The sequence below is a fragment of the Paramacrobiotus metropolitanus genome, unplaced genomic scaffold (assembly GCF_019649055.1).
Source record: "Paramacrobiotus metropolitanus isolate TYO unplaced genomic scaffold, Prichtersi_v1.0 Parri_scaffold0000035, whole genome shotgun sequence".
NCBI classification, from domain to species: domain Eukaryota; kingdom Metazoa; phylum Tardigrada; class Eutardigrada; order Parachela; family Macrobiotidae; genus Paramacrobiotus; species Paramacrobiotus metropolitanus.
In genome coordinates, this window is record NW_026570255.1 from 903630 (window position 1) to 926023 (window position 22394).

Consider the following 22394-nt stretch of genomic DNA (forward strand, 5'->3'; position numbering starts at 1 on the left):
TAGTATGGGCAGTGAAAGGGCTGGGCTAGGCTCGCACAGACACTCGCAAAAAATCTGCCGATTGAGGGAATCGAACCCACAACCTGCATACTCTACGGCCGAGAGAGGCACCACTAGGCTATCGGCAAAGCATACAAATCTATTGAAATATTCTATCGAACGATCCTATAGAGAGCGGATGCCGCTCTGACAGCAGCTTCCAATAATGTGTCTGGTCCTGCTACGCGCATGGCAAGCTGGTCAGAACACGTAGTCACACATGGGGAACCGCTTCTGCGACAACATCTATCGCTACAGCCATGTCAGGTAGCGTGATGCTGCTGATGGTTTATGGTGGTGAGTGACCTTTACCGAATAGCTAACTCAAACACGACACAAACCCAATCGTTCTGCTAACGTTGACCTTTATGTAAACTCATTCAAGCTAGCTAACGCTGCAACAACATCAAGGCTAAGAAGACATTCTAGTTAACACTTTCCAAGACCAGATATTCCAGAGCGGCTTGCCATGGAAGGTGACATTTATTCATTAACAAGTTCTTCTCTCTCAAGCAATCAGAAGTGATTCCAAAATATGAAAGATGAGAGAATACGCATTCAACTCAAAAGCACTCATAGACAAACCATGAGTCAACAATTTATTGATTGTTTTATGAAAGATCAAAGTACACTTAACACGACACTAACTGGGTGGTACTTTCTGGCCACTTCCTTCCGTTGCAAACCACATCACAGTATGACTGTCCATACAGAATGTGCTTCTACCAGTCGTACTCGTGAGAGCCCCAAAATGATGAATCCGATTCTCGACCATACAGTACTCTCCGGTATTCATCGTTCTGGATGATGCATCTAACTTCAGCGATTGTTTCCACCTCAAATATTTCGAGTAGAATTTTATCGTCCAGCTTAGGTATATTGCTCCAAATAATCCGGTTGCCGCATCCAAATCCCGTCGTCGAGGGCTTCGCATCCGCAGCTTTGACCGAAAGCTTCTCAACGGGATTTTTTATTGGTGTCAGCTCGTCATCGATCCATTTCAAAGTGTACTTGAACAGGGATTTCGCTCGGGATTCGAATACTTCGCTCACTCGAGTACCGCAGTTGGTCGCACCATCACACCCTTCCGTTCTCCACCATACCAGTCCACAGTAGGGACAAGCCTTAATTAAATTTCGCGGATCCGTTTTGTCAAACAGATTGTACGTCATTAGCGGGGTGACAGAATTGACAAAACGATCGCAGATCTTTATATTCTCCTTCTGTATTTCCACGCACAACGCGTAATACTCCAGCTCAGTCATCTCCTTGCCATGCTTGGTTATAAATTCATCGTAGAGGTCATCGAGATCGTACCTGAACTGGACAATCATGATGTGAAAGACCTCGTCCTTGTCTTCATTGAATTCATTTTTTATTCGGTCGCGAAGTCTTGCGTAGTCACTAAACACTTTTCGCACAAGTTTTCTGTAGTGATCGAAGGATCGCCTCATACGGATTTCCACCTTATAAAAGTTAAAGTTGATATCGAATTCGTCATCAGATATTTCTAGCCGCCTGGGCTCCATGCGAGACATGCAAGCGTACATCAGATTGGCAACGGAACTGGAGTCGCTTTGGTGCGAGAAAAAACATAATGTTGGCAATGTTTGGACTGACTTCTGTTAGCAAAGTGCAGATAGTTGGAAATTCGCTATTATGGTCGTTAGCATTATCCATGTGCGAAATCAGGATGACGATTTTATTGGTGAAATTCCCGACCGGTTGCTCCACTTGCAGGTAGTTGTCGATCATTTTATTATAGTGGCTCTTGTATTTCAGTACGATGAAGATTGTATTGAGCTCCGTTGCTGTCAGCCCGGCACGCAAAAGAACGGTATGTTTATACGTGTCGGTTTGGGCATCGGTCCCCGGTGTATCGATAAGAGAAAACGGGTTGCTACCGACGCTGACGTCACTCCTGAGAAGTTGCTGTGTCACGTTGCCGTTCCATGCACCGGAAAAATGATCCGGGTTACACAGTTTGTTACCGAGAGTAGTTTTGCCAGCCCCAGTAAGACCGATTAGGATGCCACACGGTCGATTGCTGTTAAAGTGGGCCTTTGCGGTAACTGCGTTCTTTATCAGGGGTTGGCGGTACATTCTTTCTTCGGTTTCGAAGCCGGTAATGGACGGCAAAGTTGCGCTATACATAACACTCAATGCCATTAGCTCACCAAGATTGCTGTTGTTGGCGCGGTAGTTGCTCGTAAGAATGTACAACTAATACTAACATCTGTAAATGCTGAACTGACTTAATTAATACCATGACTCACGACTACATTGTTTCGTAACAGTAACACAGTGACATCTGTAGCTGACTGATTAGATGGCAGAGGTAGGGCTCCCAAACCATGGAAAAGGGAGCTAGTCATATCATATCACAACGTCTAAAGGATTAGATAAAATGGTGGCCGTCGGCCACCATGTGCCGTTTATTTAGTTGTCCGCTAATGAGGGTCGTTTCTATGACCCTCATTAGCGGCGGACTAAATAAACAGCACACAACATTTAAGAATAATTTGGCTAAGGATCGGCCGAACATTTCGTTGGAAAAGACTTCCTTGAGTTACACCTTACTTCTTAGATTTCCCAGGTTCCTTAGGTTGCTAAGAAGCCTAGGAAAACCTAACAAACGTATTATGAAAACGTAAAAAATTCAAAACCTCTTAGAACTCTAAAAATCAAAATTACCGTAGAAATCTTAAAAGAAAAGTTTCGAAGAAACTTGAGAAGGAGGGCCTACCGGTTATTATGCCACGTACGAGCGCAAAAGAGCGAATACAATCATGATTGATGTATGCAGTACTTGTAAATAAAGCACTAGTACTGTAACTAGTTAAAATGGTGTAATGCCGGCCACATTCCGGTAAAGTTGCCCAAAAGACATTAAAACAAGGAATGCCGCAACAAATACATGTTGACAATAATACGCTTGTGCAGTGGCCACAGTTGTACATCCAGTATGAGAGATATTTCGCAAAAATACGCTTTTAAATGCTACCATCGTACCTTTTAAAATTTTGCAGTTGCACGCACGCGAGCACCTCTTATAAGGAAAGTTCGCTGTTGAAGATTTTAATCAATGCAGCTAAACTGCTCAAAGGCCTATGTATACACTATTTTGCAATCGCAGCCTACAGCTTTTATATCGTGCTGGTCTCCCGCAAGGAACGGCATCATATTCTGGGTTGGGTTTGATTATGTGGTGCAAACAAATTGTGACGCACAGATGATTAGATAAAGCAGTATGAGTAAGCGCACTTTGTTGGCTCAAGTCTCGACACAAATGAACACATCGCTACTCCACATCACCAAACCGATCAAAAACCGCACAACAAAATGGATACTTCTACAGTTAATGCGAGCGGAAAAGATTTGAAATGCCAGTTATGCATTGTCAGTAGTAGTGCAATCGAATTCGGGAGTGCACTGAGCGGCAGGGTGAGCTAAACGTTTCCTGTTAGGTAGGTTAGTCTAAACGGTCGCTCACTCCCATACCCAGCGGCCAGCGTTCCAAACACAGGCGGAGCAGTGCACGGTGCTACGAAACTCTAATATCCGGCTACCGTACACGTACACTACAGAATGCTGGTTATAGAAGTGCGTGACCGTTTACTCTTGGAATAAAGTTTATCCAAGCTTTATCTTATCAAAAAAATCACTGCAATTGCACATGAACCCGACCTGCGCAAATTTACGAACTGTACCCCAGTCTACCAAACTTCGATCGTCCCTTGTGGCAGGCTTGCTCGCTGAACAAAACTCATAAATATTGTTATGCAGAACAACATCCCATTATGATATACTTCCGGTACTTTGAAATCACCGAGTGTTATCGCCGTGAGTCATAGATTACGAGTGTCAAATTATAAGGATTTTCTTCTAACTTTGGGTGCGATAATAACATTTTGTGGTCCAGGCTTTGCACTCGTTTTGCTACAGACTGTAGCCTAATGTACAGTATATCAATGTTTTCAGTTTTAGTAAAGCTGGCTCATGTGTCACCATTCTAACCGCCAAAAATTTTTTAAGTGAAGCACATTTTTCTGTTAAATGATAGTGCAATATTCTGAAAGAGGAAACTCTCTCCAGTTTTCTAGTTTAACCAAAGCTTTAAAACCGCTGGAAACTTCGCTTTAAGGGATTTGGCCCGGTACATAGCACCAATTACGTGTACATACGCGGGAATATTCGCTTTCGCGCACTTCCAAACACTTTTTTGGGTTGTCTTTGGACATAGTGTAGCCTAATGATTTGTAAACATAGGCGTGAAATCCGTTTTCGCGCGCAACATCCAGTTCGGCAGATATGGGTGATAGAAAATTCCAAAAAGCTTAAATGCATTCAGGTGTACCAAAAGTCTCTCATTATGGACCGATCCCTTTCAAATTTTGCACGTAAATGCACATAAACATGAAGATCGTTCTTACACGGATCCAGACTTCCACGATTTTTTTCGAATTTTAAAATGAATTTTAAAATTTTTGAAATTTATTTTAAAATTTTAAAAACGTGCTAGAACAGTGGATCGGTTTAAGAACGATCTTCATGGTAATGCGCATTTACGTGCAAAATTTGAAAGGGATCGGTCCATAATGAGACTTTTGGTACACCTGAATGCATTTAAACTTTTTGGAATTTTCTTACAGCTATAACTCCCGAACCGGATGTTGCGCGCAAAAACGGATTTCACGCCTATGTGTACACATCTTTTGGCTACAAACACCATAAAGCAATGCAAAAAACTGTTTTGGGAGTGCGCGACAGCGAAAGTTCCCATGGATGTACACGAATTTGGTGCTATGTACCGGGCCAAATCCCTTAAGGCCCACCCATGCAATGGGAGGTCCATTCTTTCATGAAAGAACTAATGGCAGGTCTTGCGAAATTCTGAAAATGTTTACGAAAGCTCCTTAGAGGTTAAATCAATCAGCTGTCGATAAGGCTATGTATAATGCATTAGACGTGCGTACTTTCGTATTAGCAAAGAATGGGTTCACCCAGTTGCACATGGCTGCACATAATGAGATAGCGTGCACTAACGGTAAATATAGCTTAAGTAAACCATATCAGCGAACTCAAGCACTATCAGAATGACACTAGAAAGCGCTGCATATTACACGGTAGTAGTGTCCGGTGAATAGTTTATTCGCCGGGGCGTTCTTGTGTGTTACTTTCGTGAATCACACAAACCAAGTCGACTCTGCGCTCATGCCATACCATAAAGGCGTTTCGCAAGAAAAGTCTCAAATATGATTATGTGGAAGTGGAAGATCACGGGGCTTCTACAAAGAAGAGTTTACTGGATCAAACGGGAAAACTACAAAAACTACATAAAAGTGATTCGAGTCTGATCATTTCCATCACAAATGCATCGAGTCAACATCACTCGCCGCCGGTTGGCGGCTGTATCGTACGCCGAGCTGTAACAAATCGTAGACGTGCCCATGTTTAGGTAGCGCTATAGCCTATGGGTTGCCAAGAAATAGCGAATGCGACCAATTTCCGCACGTTAATGCACAAAGTTCAACAAAGTCAATGTTTCTGACCAGTGACGACATGTTTTTATGAAATACATCTATGTCTACTACAATTTCCGGGAGCCTATTTGCTAAGACAACTGTATCGCACCCGCCATGCTGTACTATGTATTATGATGACTATTATCGGATACTATTCGTAAGCACTGAGATTTTGCCAGGATTCTATTAATAACCGCCCATAAAAAGTCACAAGTATTACATCAAACAAAAAGGAAACCAACAAAATAAAATCCACAGAAAACGCCTTAAATACATACGATAGTATAAAGTAGGATTAAAAACAGCATTAAGCTGGGGTGTACTATTATGTAAAAGTGACAGTAAAACTGATAAAACTCCCGTGGACGGCAATTTTCGCGTCTGCGGATCCTGACGAAACCATTGATTCTAACGGTGGAAAGTAGTGTCAGTATCCGCCGCACAACTGGCTTGTGCAATTTGGAATTAGCAACGGGGCCATCAGGCGAGCCGAGGGTATGGGAGGCGTAGCGCGCTTAGCCTCTGTCATTTCGGTAGAACAGCCATCACGTTGAGACACATAACAAACTCGAATCTTTTAGTATTTATCGTATGTGCACTGTGCAAATCGCATTCACATTTTTTACACAATATTTATGCACAAAGCTGGCTAAACAATATTATGATCAAGCTGGCTCAGTCCCATATTTCGCCAAAGCCAATATCCCATCTGCCCGCGGTCCGGCGCGGCCACGACTTGGAGGACGAAGCGGCAGATTACTTCTGTAAAGTGGCCTCAAGTGACGAGACGCAGTTGAGTGCATTTAGGATTGGTTTCTGTATAAACCCGTGGGAACCGTGGATTGGAGCTTCTCCTGACCGCCTGATTCGCGAAGAGAACGTTCTAACTGGCGAAATCACTTGGGCACTGATTGAAATAAAAACCTTCGACACAAAAAAGGAACCCTTTGAATTGCCATATGTAGTTGATGACGGCAGCGGTTGCTTCGTTCTGAAACGATCGCATGAACATTTTTATCAAGTCCAGGTTGCCATGGCGTGCACAGGGATCACAACTTGTTACTTTTTTGCCTATTCTAGTGCAGAGAAAGATCACTTTTTGGAAAAGATATCTCTGGCAAGCGATGCAGTCGAATTTATTTTTGAGCGATGCGCTGAGTATTACTTTAAAACGTTTCTGCCCTTGCGATCCACAGTATCTGTGAAAGGAGCATGAAATAAGGTTGTTGTGTAGTGTTTATTTGTGTTGAACAATAATTAATAAGTATCTGTAAACTGTAACCTGTGTTCTGTATTTCTAACTAATATTCTGTAACTTGTTAATTTTATAAGGTTGGAAATAGTATTTATGGTTTCATTTAAATTTTTCGCAGATAATTAAAAAATCGGGCGCATGAGCAACACCATACCTTTCCAGTACATATCACTAATTGTTAAAAACAAACATAAAAAAATGTTTTCTTTACAGATACAGTACACGAAATAACTGAACGAAGAACCGAACTAATTTTTAATATTATGTTTAAGAAACAGGCAATGCAATACAAGAATAGTGCATACACTAACAAAAACAAAAAAAATTAACAAATACTGTGTAGAAGTACAGTTACAAAAAATTTAAGGAAGTGGTTCATAGGAGCCATCCGGGCATTCGATAAGCAACAGGCGATCCAGCGTCAGCTGGGCCAACAGCTCGGTGCTCATTTCTTCGTCCTCCTCGCTGATTAAGTCAAACGTGTCACCATTTTCGTCGATTAATTCATCGTTTTCGCATACTCGTAGCGGTGGTAGAAATTTACATAAATTAAAAACAACCCGGACTTCGGTGTCAATACGTTGAAGATCAGTTATCCGAAGCGGTCCCCTTATTTGATTAAACGTTTTGGCACGACCAATCGTATTCTCCACCACTATTCTGGCTCTAGCGATCTCGGCTGTATCTTTCAGCTTCTCAGCAGACATATTCTCATTTTTTCCAACGCTCGGCGGCACAATCCACTGAAATCCTAAATTACGGGCAATTTCAGTAAGCTGGAAACCGCGTTCTGCAAGAACTACATCGCCAAATGTTAACTTCTGCAAGAGCTCAGATGCTTTCACGATGGCAGGATCAGAAATCGATCCTTGGTACGGATGGGACAAAAAACAGGGATTACCGTCGGCCTCGCAGCCGACCAGAAGCTTTATTGTATAGCTCTTCTTATAACTGGACCAGCATTTTCGTGCAGCATCTGGGTTTTTTGGTTTCTCAATTTTAATCTCAAAACAATCCACAATCATAGTTATCTTTGGGAAAAGGGCAGCAATTTTAGCTGGCAGGGGCAAAGGATCGACATTACGATATGGAAACTGACGAAACACTGCCATCATCCGCTCGTCCATAACTTCCAACCAACAGTTATAATACTCCCCAACTGTTCGAGAATCAATTCCAAAAATCGCTCCAAGCACTTCGTATGTCATCCCAGTGCGCAGCTTCATCAGTGTCAGAAAACACTGATTAAAATAATTCAAGGCCAGTGGATTACCAGATTGCTTTGAGCGGTCCGGGTACGGATTTCTTCCCGATCTTTTTTTAATCATTATTGTGTCTAACAATTCTGGGTTATTGCCACCAAAGACGGCACCGTAAATCGTTGACAACGCTAAATACGACGGCAGCCCGGTCAAGTTTTGAACTGCATGGTCCCGGCCAGCAAACTTTTCCACACGAAATTCTTGGCGCCCCAAACGGTTTTCCAACGTCTTTTGATACGATTTTGTGTCCAGCACTTCAGTAAGCAGTTCCCCAATACGCGTGTTCTAAAAGCAAAAAGAATTCTTCGGATGTTTTGTAACATGTAAAAATAAAACAATTGTGTACACTGTACAAGTACTGTAGTTATACGAGTGCATAAATATAAAGGCACATTAAGAGTACTTGTTTATTGTGCGCATATTCCGAGTAAGTAATTAAAAATACATTATAAGTATTATAAGTAAGAGTACTTATTACATAGTTTGTTTTACAGTATAACTCTAAAAAAAAACATTTTGCACTCAGCGACTCAGACGACTACTTACGCTGCGCCCTTCATTCCGTCGCATTTCTTCTTTAAGATGACTTACTTCCGCATCCTTTGAACGTATTATTTCTTGCAAACGTAAAATTTCAGCGGAAAACTTTGTGACATCGGACTGCAACCGTTCAAGATCAACAAAGCTTGCTTCTGTTTGCACTGACGTTGCAAGCTTTCGCTTTTTTCTTGGCGTAGTAGACAATGGTAGATCGCAGCGCACTTTTGGGATTTGGCGCGAGCGAGCGGGTTGACAGTTTGCGGGATGAACTGTACTAGGAAGACATTAAAATTGCGAGGGTACGGCAGTTTTCAAGAGGAGCTTTCTTTTTGAATCTTTTCCACGTTTGGTTTTTGTTATGAAATCGGACGCCAAAAAGTGAGCGCTGCAGACACGAGTTTCGGAGCCCGGTTCCCATTTTGACTCCCGTCGGATGCGGTGTAGCCATACGGAATACCGAGGATCCGCTTTGTCCGGCAGCCTTAGGAATGAAATTTCTTCTGATCCTGGCCGATTCTGATAGTGGATGCATCGCGGTACACAACAGTTTATGCCTCCTCTCTAACGAAAAAACATCGTTATTTAAAGTACAACTTGAACACCTGCAGCGCAATCGTTTTCTGAGAGCAACGTTAGAAACACTGATATATGTACTAGTTTGTATTTAGTAATACGAAGTTATTATCCCAGCATTTGAAGTACCATGAATAGACACTAGACAGATCAGATTTGTTTTATTTAAGAGCGATTTATTTTGCATACCTTGGTCGAAGAAGATGGGAGAGCCTCCGAGTCCGACATAATCCACGGCGTAAAAGTGAATATTGCTGTTTACAAAACTGCATTTAAAACTTTGAACAATAAATCGCTAGAATGGTTGATCCTGCCAAACTAGAACTCGAATAATGTGTATAACAACGGATTTTGTTGAGAACTGCAGGAAAAACTAAATGTGTGTAACAGTGTGTTTGCAACATTGTTAAAACTGTACAGTACCCGAAATGTATTGTACAGTATTGACTACACGCAGTAATACTGTAGGTATTCGTATGGCTCTACTGCACAGCTCTGCTTGATTAGCACTCGGAAACTGTAGTTTCTGTACAGAGCCGCCTTATACTGCGTGTAGGTACAGCTGTTGTTAAGCATGCGCGCATTTGCAAAGACATGTGAACGAATCCAATACGATTCCGGTTATAAGAACAGCCGCAAAGAATAAATTGCTGTGCCTGAATGGTTTACTCATATTTTTTTAAAAAAAGCATAGTCACAAGAAAATTCATTCGTGCACACGTGGTCTCTCTACATGGACATGAATAGATGAAGTAATCACCGTGCACACTTAAAAATCTGGATTATGCCAGCATTTTTCCCGTAGACTCATATGGTATAAGCGAGCACGCGGTTCTACCGAAATGACACAAAGGAAGCCGAAATCACACCTCATTAGTGATGGCCCCGTTGCTAATTGCTCAGTTTTTACAATACTCCGCACTTCCTCCATGGTTTTTACTTGAAAGATTTGGAAGAGAATCTCATCACTGAGTTTCGGCATTTCCGTCCACACAATGGTTCGATCACATCCCACGCCTTTTCCTAGTGGCGTGACGTCGGTCACTTGGCTGGTGTGTTTTTTTACTGGGTTTTTCGTGTGGGTTAGCTCGCCGTTCACCCACTTGAGAGCGTACTTAAACAGGTCTTTCGCTCGGAAATCAAAAAAGGAAGTAACACGGTTCCCACACGTGGTGCGACCATCGCAGCCCTCTGTTTTCCACCAGACCAGACCACAGTGAGGACAAGCCTTGATCAGGTTCCGTGGATCCGTGTTATCGAACAGATTGTACGTCATCAGCGGCGTAACTGAACTGACTAGCCGATCGCAAACCTTTACATTTTCTTTCTGCATTTCCACACACAATGCGTAGTATTCCAAGTCAATCATTTCTTTGCGATGCTTATTCACAAACTCTTCGTAAAGGTCATCGAGTTCATACTTGAATTGCACAATGATCACGTGGAAGAGCTCATCCTGGTCGTCCTCCGGTTCATTTTTGGCTCGATCGCGTAATCTCGCGTAGCCGGCAAAAAGCGTTTGCGTTCGCTTTATGTACTGCTCGAACGATCGTTTCATATTTATTTTGATTTGATACCAGTTAAAGTTGGCAAGGAATTCGTCGTCCGATATCTTCAGCCGCTGCGGCTCCATATGCGACATGCAAGCATACATTAAATCAGCAATAGCACTTGGATTACTCTGGTCGGAGAAAAAGATAATGTTAGCAATATCCGCGCTGGCTTCCATTAGTTTACTGCAGATTTTGGGAAACTCCTGCTTATGGTCGTCTGCGTTATCCATGTGCGAAATGAGAATAACAATTCGTTTGGTGAAGTTGCCGACCGGTTGCTCGACTTGAATGTAGTTTTCAATCATTTTATTATAACGATTCTCGTATTTCAACACAATGAAAATGGTATTCAGCTCCGTTGCCGTTAGTCCCGCACGCAGCTGAAATGCGTGTTTGTATGTGTCGGTATGGCTATCCGTGCCGGGAGTGTCGATCACAGTGAACGCGTTATTTCCCACGCACACATCGTTCCTGAACAGCAGTTGCGTCAGGCTGGCTTCGGAGGCGCCCGATATGTGTTCAGTGCCGCATAGCAGATTGTCCAGAGTGGTTTTCCCGGCTCCAGTTTGTCCGATCAAGACGCAACACGGTTTTCTGCTATTCAATTGGGCTTTTGCGGTTATACTGTTCTTTATCAACGGATGATACATTATTCCAGCAGGTTCTTCTGAAATCCTAACTGAGAAATTATAGTTGAAAACTGTTTAACTTGCCACCTCTTCTTCGTCAAAAGGTCACTCAGCAATGACAAGCCGCTGTTTCGAAGTTTGTCAACCAAAGCATCGGAATTCGGAACAACTCTACCACTGCTAAAACGAATGCAGAAATGAATAATGTAATGCACGAAATGAATTATACGGTTTAGTTTTTAATACCTTTATACCAAATAAACAGGCCGTTTATTAAGTATGTACGTACTATCAGTAGCTGAGTAATAAAGGTAGAGTATTCAAAGCCAACGAGCGAGACTGAGTGTATCAGAAGTTTAAAGAAATTGTCAGGTAAACGGTAGATTAGATAAGTTCTAGTGAACGAATCCAAAAGTACAGAGGCAAAATATTTACCAATTTTCGTCGTGCAGTACAGCTACGATATCACTTCGAAAACAAAAAAGAACTGAATTTCGTATTCTACGAGGAAGAAAATTTGCTGATCTAAAATGGCAAAATGGATACGTAAATACTTAATTATGAGTCATGTGAATATAGTTAATTATCACAATAATAACGAGTCGTTTTGAGATTTGCAGGTCTGCAGATGCAGGTCTCTGTACAGTATGATTTGATGCTAAATAATAAGCGCTACACGCAGTGAGATTTAGGACAGAATTTCTTTGTTTATATTTTGTATATGAGACCGCTCAATCGTTGATTCACTATTTCCTATCCACGTCTTTAAGGACAAAGTTGACGCATACTTTGGACTTAGAATACACCCGATTTTTCAGTCATCACCTAAAAAACTGCAATACATGTGCTCCATTAGCTTTCATTTGTCGTTAAAATAAACAAGTATGAGCTTGTATGCATTGTGCATGACTAACGAATCCCTTGGCTATGTCATCAACGATAATATACGACAATAATGGCGGAAAGGGAAAATTGTTTTAACAATAAATTGTAGTTATGGGGCAGTTTTTGGCTATTCACCACCAATCAATCGCTTATGGTAGCACAACGTGGTGTCGATCAATGCCTGATTAACCGAGGTAGGGCTCAAGATATAAAATGAAGCTGTGCCGCATGAAATTTTATGGGATTAGATAACGCTGCTGTATGGTCAACTCAAAACGCTCAAATATTGTTGGCTCGGCATCGGTTAACAGTGTTATGGTCTAATATTGTTAGCGCAGAATTTCACTGTTGAAATGCTGCCATCGTAAATGCAAACATTCGCCCACTGCACGCAATGTAGATAAGGAAGACCGCATGGAAAGTACTGTTATTAATTTTGATGCCTCCCCTAGTAGCATTTTTATTACCCGTGCTTTTCTGCCTAGCCCATATTCACAACGCGTTGTGAAATATGGGCTAGCCAGGAAAGCAAACATTACGAACAATTTACGGTTAATCATGCAGGCTTTTGTACCTTTATCAAACTAAGACGGGCTTATTGGAAAGTTTAAGCAAAATCTGAAAATGTAGCCCAGATCAGACTTAGGATGACTCAGGCTTGAGCAGGCGTGCCTTAATGATTTCTGCACATCATGTGCAACTCAGTACAAGTACGAGGCGGGAATCGGTCAAGGAAGCTGCAATTAAAGGAAAACTACATCCCCGTTAGCACGAAATGAAATTGGATATGTTATCCGCAATCACTGACATCTGCTTGCAAATAAAGCACTATTTTCCTAGGTTCGATAAGAAGAGTTTATAAACAAAAAACCCTAAACAAAATCAGAAAAGGTTTAAGCGCAGCACACATATGACATGAAATCCTGTAGTATGGAAAGTGATATCCAAAAATAAAATGCCCGATTCATGAACCGAAGCCACTACGAAGTGCGCGAGCGCCTTTGACAAAGTAGTGTTTGCCGGCAAAAAGATGGAGTATAAATTCAGGTATTAGTGGCTGTTTTAGCGTTTTATTTTGTGCGTATGGAGTGCGAAGCGTGTTGTGATGAGCCGCAGTTGTTTTGTGAAAAAGAGCAGTAATCTCATTACTAAAGCGGGCGACAGTCGTCCACGCGTCTTTTTTTTCAACATACTTGTTTCGCATCAAAAAATGATAATATAAAGTCAGAAGAAAGAAGCAATATTTTTCATTTATTTGAATGTAATTCTGCAATAATACAAATCAAGGGAAAATAGCTCCTTTAATAAAATCCCACAATCCCACTGCCGCTGGCTAAATAATATATTGAGGGCACAATGTCTCCGCTGTGGTCACTGTCTGAGGTCTCCATGGATGCATCCACGGATGTGTCATTCAAAGTTATGTCCAACATTTCCACGTCATGCTCTCCGACTACCTCGCTTGAGTCTGGTCTGTGCCATTGCAGGATGTTCTTAATCTCCTCCAGCGTTTTTACCTCAAACATTTGCAACAATACTTCATCATCAAGTTTAGGCAGTTCGTTCCATACCATTGGTCTGCCACACCCAAGGGCGCTTGCGGATAGTGCTGGATCAGTAGCGCTACCGGAAGTTTCAACGGGATTATTCAAAGTGTACACTTCACGCGTCTCCCCAGGATTGTTCGTAGTGTCCACTTCAAGTTTCTTTTCGGGAATGTTCATAAGAACCTCCTCACGCATCTCGGCGGGATCGCTCGCACGGTCCAACCCACGTTTCTCAACAGGAACGTCCGTAGGGTCTACCTCCATCTCAACGGGACTGTTCGTTGGAATTACCTCAAGTATCTCAACCGGATTGTTTGCAGGGGCCAAATTTCTCGCTTCAACAGGATCTTCCGTAGATTCCCGCTCAGAAATCTCAACGGGATTGTCCGTAGGGCCTAATTCCCCGGTCGGAACGGGATCACTAGTAGCGACCTCCTTTCCCGTCTCGACAGGATTCTCCATAGGCTCCTGTTCACGCACAAAAAAGGGATTGCTCGCAACGACTACCTGCAACTCCACAGGAAGGGTCGCAGGGTGCACCTCATGCAGTTTAACAGAACTGTCCGTAAAGTTAACTTTACACATCTGAACGAGGTCGTTCGTACTGATTCCGTCGCAACTGAGAGTAGGAACTAAATTCCCGCACGTAACAACACCATCGCACCCGTCCGCTTTCCACCACACCAAGCCACAGTGCGGGCACTTTTTAATAGTATTTCGTGGATCGGTTTTATCCAGCAGATTGTATGAAATCAATGGGATCACGGAATTGATCAACCGATCTGAATTCTTGGCATTCTCTTTTTGCATCTCGATACAAAAAGCGTAATATTCCATTTCACTTAGCTCGCCTTTGTATTTGATCGAATACTCCCGGTAAAGGTCATTAAGATCGTACTTGAACTGGACAGTCATTTTATGGAATTCCTTGTCATTGTCTTTATCCGAACCAGTTTGTATTCGGTCACGTCGTTTTGCGTAGCCGTCGAACCGTGCCTGCATCTGATTATTATACTGTTCCAGTAATTTTCCAGTATTCGACTTAATTGCCTGCAGGTTGAAACCGAAGCAAAAGTCTGCGTCCGATATTTCGAGCGGCTCAGGTTCCATGTTCGACATGCACGAGTATATCAAATCCGCCAGCGTACTTGGATCGCTGAGCTTCGAGAAAAATATAACATTGGCGATGTTCGGACATGCTTCGGTTAACGAGCCACAAATCATCGGGAATTCTTTCTGGGGATCATCAGCGTTGTCCATGTGCGAGATGAGAACGATGATTTTATTCGTATAGTTACTGACCGGTTGCTCCGTTTGCAGGTAGTTGTCAGCCATCTTGTAGTATCGGTTGCAGTATGTCAGCACGACCAAGATGGTGTTAAGCTGGGTTGCTGTCAGTCCTGCACGCAACACTAGTGCATCTTTGTACATGTCGCTGTAACTCTCCGTACCGGGCGTGTCGATTAAACAAAAGGCGTTGTCCCCGACGTTTACATCGTTTTTCACGAGGTGCCCAGTCGCGCTCCCTCCAGTTGCGCCCAGTGAAAGGCCGCTATGGCATAATAGATTGTACAGTGTTGTTTTGCCGGCTCCGGGTTCTCCTATTAAAACGCCACAAGGTCTTTTGCCGTCTATGTTGCTTCTGGCTTCCGTCTTATTCTTGACCAGAGGTAGGTACATTTTTCCAGTCAGTGGGTTTTCCTGCACTCAGACACCGTGATGATTTATAAAGTTATAGAACTGCGGTGATTTGCTCAAGCGCAGATGTGCATTTGGCCGCATTTACTCGTACAGCAGCTGCAGGAATTGCTTGCTATTTTCGCCGCAATGGCCGACTCCACACCTTACCGAGTGCCGGATACAAAAATGAATTAAAATTTTTGAACAAAATGGACCGTATGTGCACAAGTATAATAAAGCCTGTAAACGCGCTCTTACACTTACTAAGCAATACTTACATGAAATTAGCTAATTTGTAAAGTGATCAAGGTAGGGCTCGTGAACTGAGGTTGGGCTTGCATGATAGCAATTCATGCGAATGGAATTTACTGACAAACTATGCAGTAGATTAGATAAGATGTTCAACTGAATTCCGTTTGCGGGATATCATCGCTTAAAGCTCAACCCCGTGGACACTGAGTTCATATTCATACAAAGCCTAAGTATGTGAGAATCAGCGCGACGCGTGTGGCGCAAACACCGATCATCCCATCGCAGCCAGAAAAATTCAGGCTTCAGAATCCGAATTGTGCTTCAACGTTACCATTAAACCTTTAGTATGCTATTTTGATTTCCATCCTGACTACACAGATAAATGTTCTAAATAATTTTGTGCAGTACCATCAAAGATTTCGTTTATCACACAGTCACGCTCATAATATGTAAGACTTTACTTATTGAAAACAAATTTTGAAACCAAAGAATTACAGATGTGAATGGCAAATATGTTGCGTAAGGCCCACACCCACTTGCTCATTGATCAAGTCTTCCGGACGAGGTAAGGCTTTATCAAGTTTATCTGGTGCACGCGCGCTAGCACAACAACGCTATGAAAACAAGGCACAGCACCGGGTTCGGCCGATGACAAAGACAAACACACAGTGAAGTCAATAACTAAAGGCTGATGCGCATTTATTTGCCGCGCCGGTGTGAGCAAACTGCAAAAAGAATATTCGGCAAAATATTTGATGACTCCGTATGTTCTTATCAATGGTTTTGCGCTTAAAAAATGTCCCAGTGTTAATCAGCTGTATGCAAGAACCATACATGCAAATAGATCAAATTAAGTTAGATAGTCAATTAACGTAACAACAAGCCTGCGCTGGCTAATGAAAAAAACCTGAGTTTGCTAGTCTGCTTTTCTTTTCACTCTGACGAAACGAAAAAGTGTTGTAATCAATTTTGCACAGCACTAGCGCACACCATTATTAGTCAGTATTGATCATTACAACAGAATCTCTAATTATAGCTGGGGAATTACGTAAGGGAAAGCAGCGAAACTTATATGGGGAAAAGCACGGTAAAACAATTATAACCGTAATACTCACAATCGTAAGAATTGTATGCATCACGTAAGCATAAGAAGATAAAAAACTGAGCGTAAAAGACTCGAAAAATAATGATTCGTGGTCTCTACCTGGTGAAGAAAAAACAGATACGGTAGACAGAGAAAAGCAATGAGTTCAACTGACAAGCAGAATTTTTTGCCAAAACTAAACCAGATGAAATCCTCTGCCCTCTAGAGACTCGCATGGTAGCAGAAAATATTTGTTTTGCACCGCGGCTTCTGAAAACCCGATGATGGGGTAGTTTTACTCGTGAAAACTTAAGTCGACAGTTTGCAGATAACTGGCTTCGGCCCTCTGGAATCCTTCTGTTCTTATGATGTTCCGCACTTCTTCCATCGTCTTCACCTCGAAGATTTGGAAGATGATCTCGTCATTGAGTTTCGGTATATCCGTCCAAACAAATGCTTTTCCACATCCGACACCCTTGCTTGAGCGAGTGGCGTTGGCAACGTTGTCCGTTAGCTTCGGAATGTGATTTTTGGTCGGAACTAACTCACCGTTAACCCACTTCAGAGTGTATTTAAAGAGGGCTTTCGGCTGTACGTCAAACATCGAAGTGACCCGATTCCCGCAGTTGGTAGTGCCATCGCAACCTTCGGTTTTCCACCAAATCAGCCCACAATGCGGGCACGCCTTGATTTGGTTTCGCGGATCCATGTTATCGAATAAATTGTACGTCATCAGCGGGGTCACCGAGCTGACAAACTCATCGTTAATCCTGACGTTCTCCCTTTGCATCTGGACAGACAAGGCATAACAGTCCATCTCAACCATAGCTTGGCCATGCTTATTTACGAACTCCTGGTACAATTCATCGATATCAAACTTAAACTGGACAATCATGGCGTGAAAGAGCTCGTCCTGATCTTCCTCGTAGTCAGTTTTTGTCTGGTCGCGTAGTCTGCAGTATGCGGCATACTTATCATTCACCTGCTTTCTGTACTGATCGAAGCATCGTCTCATGCCCATTCGGATCTCGTACAAGTTGAAATGAAAACGGAAATCCTCGTCAGATATTTTCAGCCGCTTCGGTACCATGTGGGACATACAGGCGTACATCAAGTCAGCAATAACACTGGGATCGCTGTTCTTGGAGAAGAAAATTATGTTATCAATCTTTGGGCTGGTTTCCGTCAGTATACCACAGATCTTTGAAAACTCCTTGTTGTGATCGTCAGCGTTATCCATATGCGAAAGGAGAATTACGATTCTATTTGTGAATGTGCCGACCGGTTGCTCCACTTGCAGGTAGTGGTCCACCATTTTATTATATCGGTTTTCATATTTTAATACAATGAAAATGGTATTCAGCTCCGTGGCTGTCAGTCCCGCGCGCAGCTGCAGTGCATGTTTGTACGTGTCGGTCTGACTATCTGTTCCTGGTGTGTCGATGACAGAAAATGCATTCCTTCCGACGCATACATCGTTCCTGAAGAGCAGCTGGGTTAAACTGGCCTCTGACGCACCGGAAGCATGCTTGGTGCCGCATAACATGTTGCCCAGTGTTGATTTTCCAGCTCCAGTTTGGCCCATCAAAATGCCACACGGCTTGTTGCGGTTCAGCCCAGCTTTGGCGGTAATGCTGGTCTTCATCAGAGGCCGGTACATTTTTTTCAGCAGCTATTCTCTATAAGTAGTTGCGAGGCACTTAAAAAGAACACCGTTGTCCAGGATAGTCAGTTTACGTTAATGTGCTTACCTCTCGGTCCCAAGAAAGGTCACCCTAGCTTGTAGTTTAGCAGAAACCGGCTAGAACAGTGGGTCGGTGTAAAAACGTTCTTCGTGGTTATGTGCATTTACGTGCAAAATCTGAAGGAGATCGGTCCATAATGAGACTTTTGGTACACCTGAATATCCAGGGCTCATAACTCGCGAACCGGATGTTGCGCGCGCAAACGGTTTTCAGGCCTGTGTATACAAATCATTTGACTACAGATTGACATAAAACAAGAGAAAAAAGGGTTTGGGAGTGCGCGAAAGTGAAAGATTTCGTGCATGTGCACGAATTTGGTACCATGTATCGGGCCACTTCCCTTAAGTAGTTGCTAGACTGGGTGCCACAGTATCGTCATCGCTCGATGGAGTAACCTGAGCTAGAAAGTTGCGTGTACAGAAAACCAAAGGTGTGTGTGCTCGTACAAGCCTTGCTCGATGAACAACGCTTTCATGTGCACTGAGCAATGCCCGGTTACGTGTTGCCATCAACAGGGCTTGCCAACGGCGCAGTAAAGTAGCGTGCTACCGTCAGATGATTAATTAAGGCCGGAGTTATGAAGTCGTTTTCGGTTGGTTGAGCTCAATAAAGCTGGAAGGAATTGCGAAGTGGTCCAGAAAACTCTGTTAAGGGCTACAAAGGTAAGAATTAACTTGACAAAATGAATGCAGAAGTGTCACTGATTAGCACCACGCATTGATTTTTGGTGCCAGGGATTCTTCCATTTGTAGAAATTTTGCTAATTTACAATCGTTTGTTGGATAACTCATAATTATGTATACTGCTGATTAAAAAAAGCGGTTTCAAGAAACAAGATCTCATTTCCCAGTGAAAACTGCAGAACTTGCTGTTATATCCAGTATCAGTATACAAACTAGATTTACGTACATGACACTACATGACACTCTACAGTTACCTTATACGCACTTGCAAGATAGTGCTCGTGCACTAAATTTAATGAGATTGGGTCGAGACTCGAGAGAGGGCGAACGAAAATTAATATAAAGATACGTGTTCATAATCCAGTCGCAGTGCTTTTTGCAGAGTACAAAAGTATGTTGCTCCGCTGCTTTATGTGCATTTCTGATGCATTAGTGTTTATATTTTCAGTGTTATTTATCTACGTCCAATCCTGCATTTCTTCTGCACCCTTTTCAAGCCCTACCTATTTGCGAACAAAGCACTTAAGTTCAGCAATCAGCAAAAGCACGCGCGCTTTTTATAAGGCTTTGTTTTACCAAAAGCAGATCTCAGAAAAGGGTTAATCGATGCATTTGTTTCGCTGGATGTTTTCGTTCGCCGAGACTGCTATCAGTTATTTACACAGAGAACAACATTCGCAGTCGTTATTAGCTTGACATGTAACTGCAATAATAAAACCCGAAATTGTAATTAATAGCCGTTTGGTAACAGTAATTATTTTATTTTCGTCTTAGTGCGCATGAGGCATGAGCCTACGTAATCTAATCTGCATGAGCATTCCAATAAACGTTTATCGCGCCCAACCTCGACGAGTCACCACACTGCTTGCAAACGTATAATTAATCTGATTATTCAGCCATCGACAGCAATTAATACGCGACGCACTTAATCGGTGCAAACGCTGACCATTTAAATCATTTCGATTACTACATTATGTGCTATTTATGCATTTTGCAGTGAGTGAACTGTTTTATATCTCCGCTGGATATAAGATCATACAGTACTTACTGGAGCTGGAAGCAGTTTCTCTTTTAGCAAAGGTAACTAAAAGCAACAACTGGCGTATCTGATACTTATACAGTGTTTTCAAAAGCTCGTTCTTTTGTAGAATACAACTTACTACGAAAATGTCGCGTCAAACTCTGACACCGCTGATACGGAGTAATATTAGCCCGAAAACCGGATTGACCCGCAACAAACCCTGTTGCTTGCTGATGGGCCAAACAGGAGCCGGTAAAACAACACTGGGCAACATGTTATGCGGCACCCAGCATGTATCGGGTGCGGCCACAGCCAGTTTGACGCGGGTACTGTTTCGGAATGATGTTTGCGTTGGGAAGAATGCTTTTTCCGTTATCGACACCCCGGGGACTGACAGCCAGAAGGATACCTTCGAACATGCGTGGCAGCTACGCGCCGGGCTAACAGCAACGGAGCTGAATACCGTTTTCATTGTACTGAAGTACGACAACCGATATAATAACATGATTGATCATTATCTTCAAGTGGAGCAACCTGTTGGCACGTACACCGAGAGAATCGTTGTTCTCGTTTCCCATATGGATAATGCAGACGATCAGAATAAGGAGTTTCCCCTGATCTGTGGACTGTTAATGGAGACCAGTCCAAAAATTGCCAACATCATCTTCTTTTCGAAGAAGAGCGATCCTGATACTATAGCGAACTTGATGTATGCGTGTATGACACAGATGGCACCGACGCGGCTGGAAATATCGGAGGACGATTTTTATAAGAACTTTAATTTGTATCAAGTTAGAATCGGTATGAGACGATCATTCGATCAGTACAAGAAGCAGGTGGAGAGTATCTTGTTGGCCTATGCGCTGGTCGTAGGCGATGCAAAAAACGAACCACAAGAAGACCGGGACGAGCTGTTTCACGCGCTGATTGTCCAATTTAAGTATGACCTCGATGATCTGTACGAGGAGTTTGTGAATAAACATCGCAAAGATATGATCGAAATGGACCAGTATGCCTTGTCCGTAGAATTTCAGAAGGAGATTATCAAGAACTGCGATGAGTTCGTCAGCACGGTGACCCCGCTAATGTCGTACAATCTGTTCGATAATTCGGATCCACGGAATCAAATTAAAGCGTGCCCGCATTGCGGACAGATCTGGTGGAAAACGGAAGGTTGCGATGGTGCTACCGCGTGCGGTAACCGCGTCAGTGAATTCTTTGATCTCCGAAAGAGAGCCGTGTTCAAATATGTTCTGACGTGGGTTGACGGCAAGCTGACGTATACCAAAAACCCGGTAACACAGCGGACAAACCCGGTTAACACCGCGAAGCCTTCGGGAAAAGGAGTCGGATGTGGTCGGGCTATTGTGTGGTCGGAGCTACCTAAAATCAGTGACAAGATCGTATTCCAGATCTTCGAGGTGAAATCGTGGGACGAAGTGAAGAGCATTATAAGAAGTGAAGGATACCAGAGGGCAGAGGCCTGTTATAGGCGAAATATCGACACATCGTTCCACACTTAAACTTGCTTAAAATTGGTCGGGAGCCATTCGACACGCTGAACACCACAGAAGTGGCCACAGACGTTCTAGTACAGAGTGTGAGAGCGAACGCTGTTTTTTACTATGCATTATGTTGCTGGATGATTGATAACGTGAATTATTTTTAGCAGTTACTGTGTTCATCTCTTATCCCGTTAATATGTAATTGGTCCCTAAAACCACACACCTGTCTTAAAAGAAAGTCGGTAATCTGCACCGTCCTTATATTTTTTAGTATGATGCTTTTCTACAATTTGGAGATTTATTGATTTTTGCTTCCTTTGGCTTTCGTGATTAGATAATACTGTCATCGGTAGAACGTACAGCCGTATGCGGAAACATCTGATTGTGTATTTGTACGAATTATCCAACTCTCCTAAAATTGCTTAACTTTTTACGAAGTCAGAATGCCCCGAAATCACTATGCCTCTCGCCTTTTCCCGTGGTCCTCCTTGTAAGTTTTTTGTTGAGAACTTGAGGTTAAATGTGCGTGCACTTCGAAGTTCGAAGTACTACTGGTTGACAGACTCGTAGTTGCGTGTTAAACTGATTTTATGGTACATATGCAGATTTTAGTTGT

The 22394-nt window shown here is 42.7% G+C and overlaps 4 protein-coding genes across 8 annotated transcripts; 1 reads left to right on the top strand and 3 right to left on the bottom strand.

Annotated features, from left to right (window-relative positions):
- Window positions 1-438: 438 nt before the first annotated feature.
- On the bottom strand, window positions 439-3587 carry LOC129589472 (uncharacterized). Of its 2 annotated transcripts, none has more exons than XM_055484250.1 (2): window positions 3052-3587; window positions 439-2185 (listed from the first exon to the last, which is right to left on the bottom strand). In XM_055484250.1, exon 2 carries the CDS (start codon window positions 1587-1589, stop codon window positions 762-764), a length of 828 nt encoding a protein of 275 aa, XP_055340225.1. In that variant the 5' UTR covers window positions 1590-2185; window positions 3052-3587; the 3' UTR covers window positions 439-761. The 2 variants fall into 2 exon arrangements, with proteins under 2 accessions (XP_055340225.1, XP_055340226.1); XM_055484251.1 differs by lacking the exon at window positions 3052-3587 and adding an exon at window positions 2786-3035.
- Window positions 3588-7181: 3594 nt separating this feature from the next.
- LOC129589493 (uncharacterized) lies at window positions 7182-8640 on the bottom strand. The gene is made up of 2 exons (XM_055484269.1): window positions 8628-8640; window positions 7182-8366 (listed from the first exon to the last, which is right to left on the bottom strand). Exon 2 carries the CDS (start codon window positions 8145-8147, stop codon window positions 7182-7184), a length of 966 nt encoding a protein of 321 aa, XP_055340244.1. The 5' UTR covers window positions 8148-8366; window positions 8628-8640.
- An 8055-nt stretch (window positions 8641-16695) lies between these two features.
- Window positions 16696-19647, bottom strand: LOC129589504 (uncharacterized). Of its 4 annotated transcripts, XM_055484284.1 has the most exons (4): window positions 19507-19644; window positions 18891-19223; window positions 18576-18784; window positions 16696-18503 (listed from the first exon to the last, which is right to left on the bottom strand). In XM_055484284.1, the coding sequence occupies exon 4, from the start codon at window positions 18482-18484 to the stop codon at window positions 17120-17122; it is 1365 nt and encodes a 454-aa protein (XP_055340259.1). In that variant the 5' UTR covers window positions 18485-18503; window positions 18576-18784; window positions 18891-19223; window positions 19507-19644; the 3' UTR covers window positions 16696-17119. The 4 variants fall into 4 exon arrangements, with proteins under 4 accessions (XP_055340259.1, XP_055340260.1, XP_055340258.1 ...); XM_055484285.1 differs by having other exon boundaries at window positions 18576-19213; window positions 19507-19647; XM_055484283.1 differs by having other exon boundaries at window positions 18576-19223; window positions 19518-19644.
- A 516-nt stretch (window positions 19648-20163) lies between these two features.
- LOC129589541 (uncharacterized) lies at window positions 20164-22133 on the top strand. The gene is made up of 2 exons (XM_055484335.1): window positions 20164-20332; window positions 20401-22133. The coding sequence occupies exon 2, from the start codon at window positions 20420-20422 to the stop codon at window positions 21794-21796; it is 1377 nt and encodes a 458-aa protein (XP_055340310.1). The 5' UTR covers window positions 20164-20332; window positions 20401-20419; the 3' UTR covers window positions 21797-22133.
- Window positions 22134-22394: the final 261 nt, after the last annotated feature.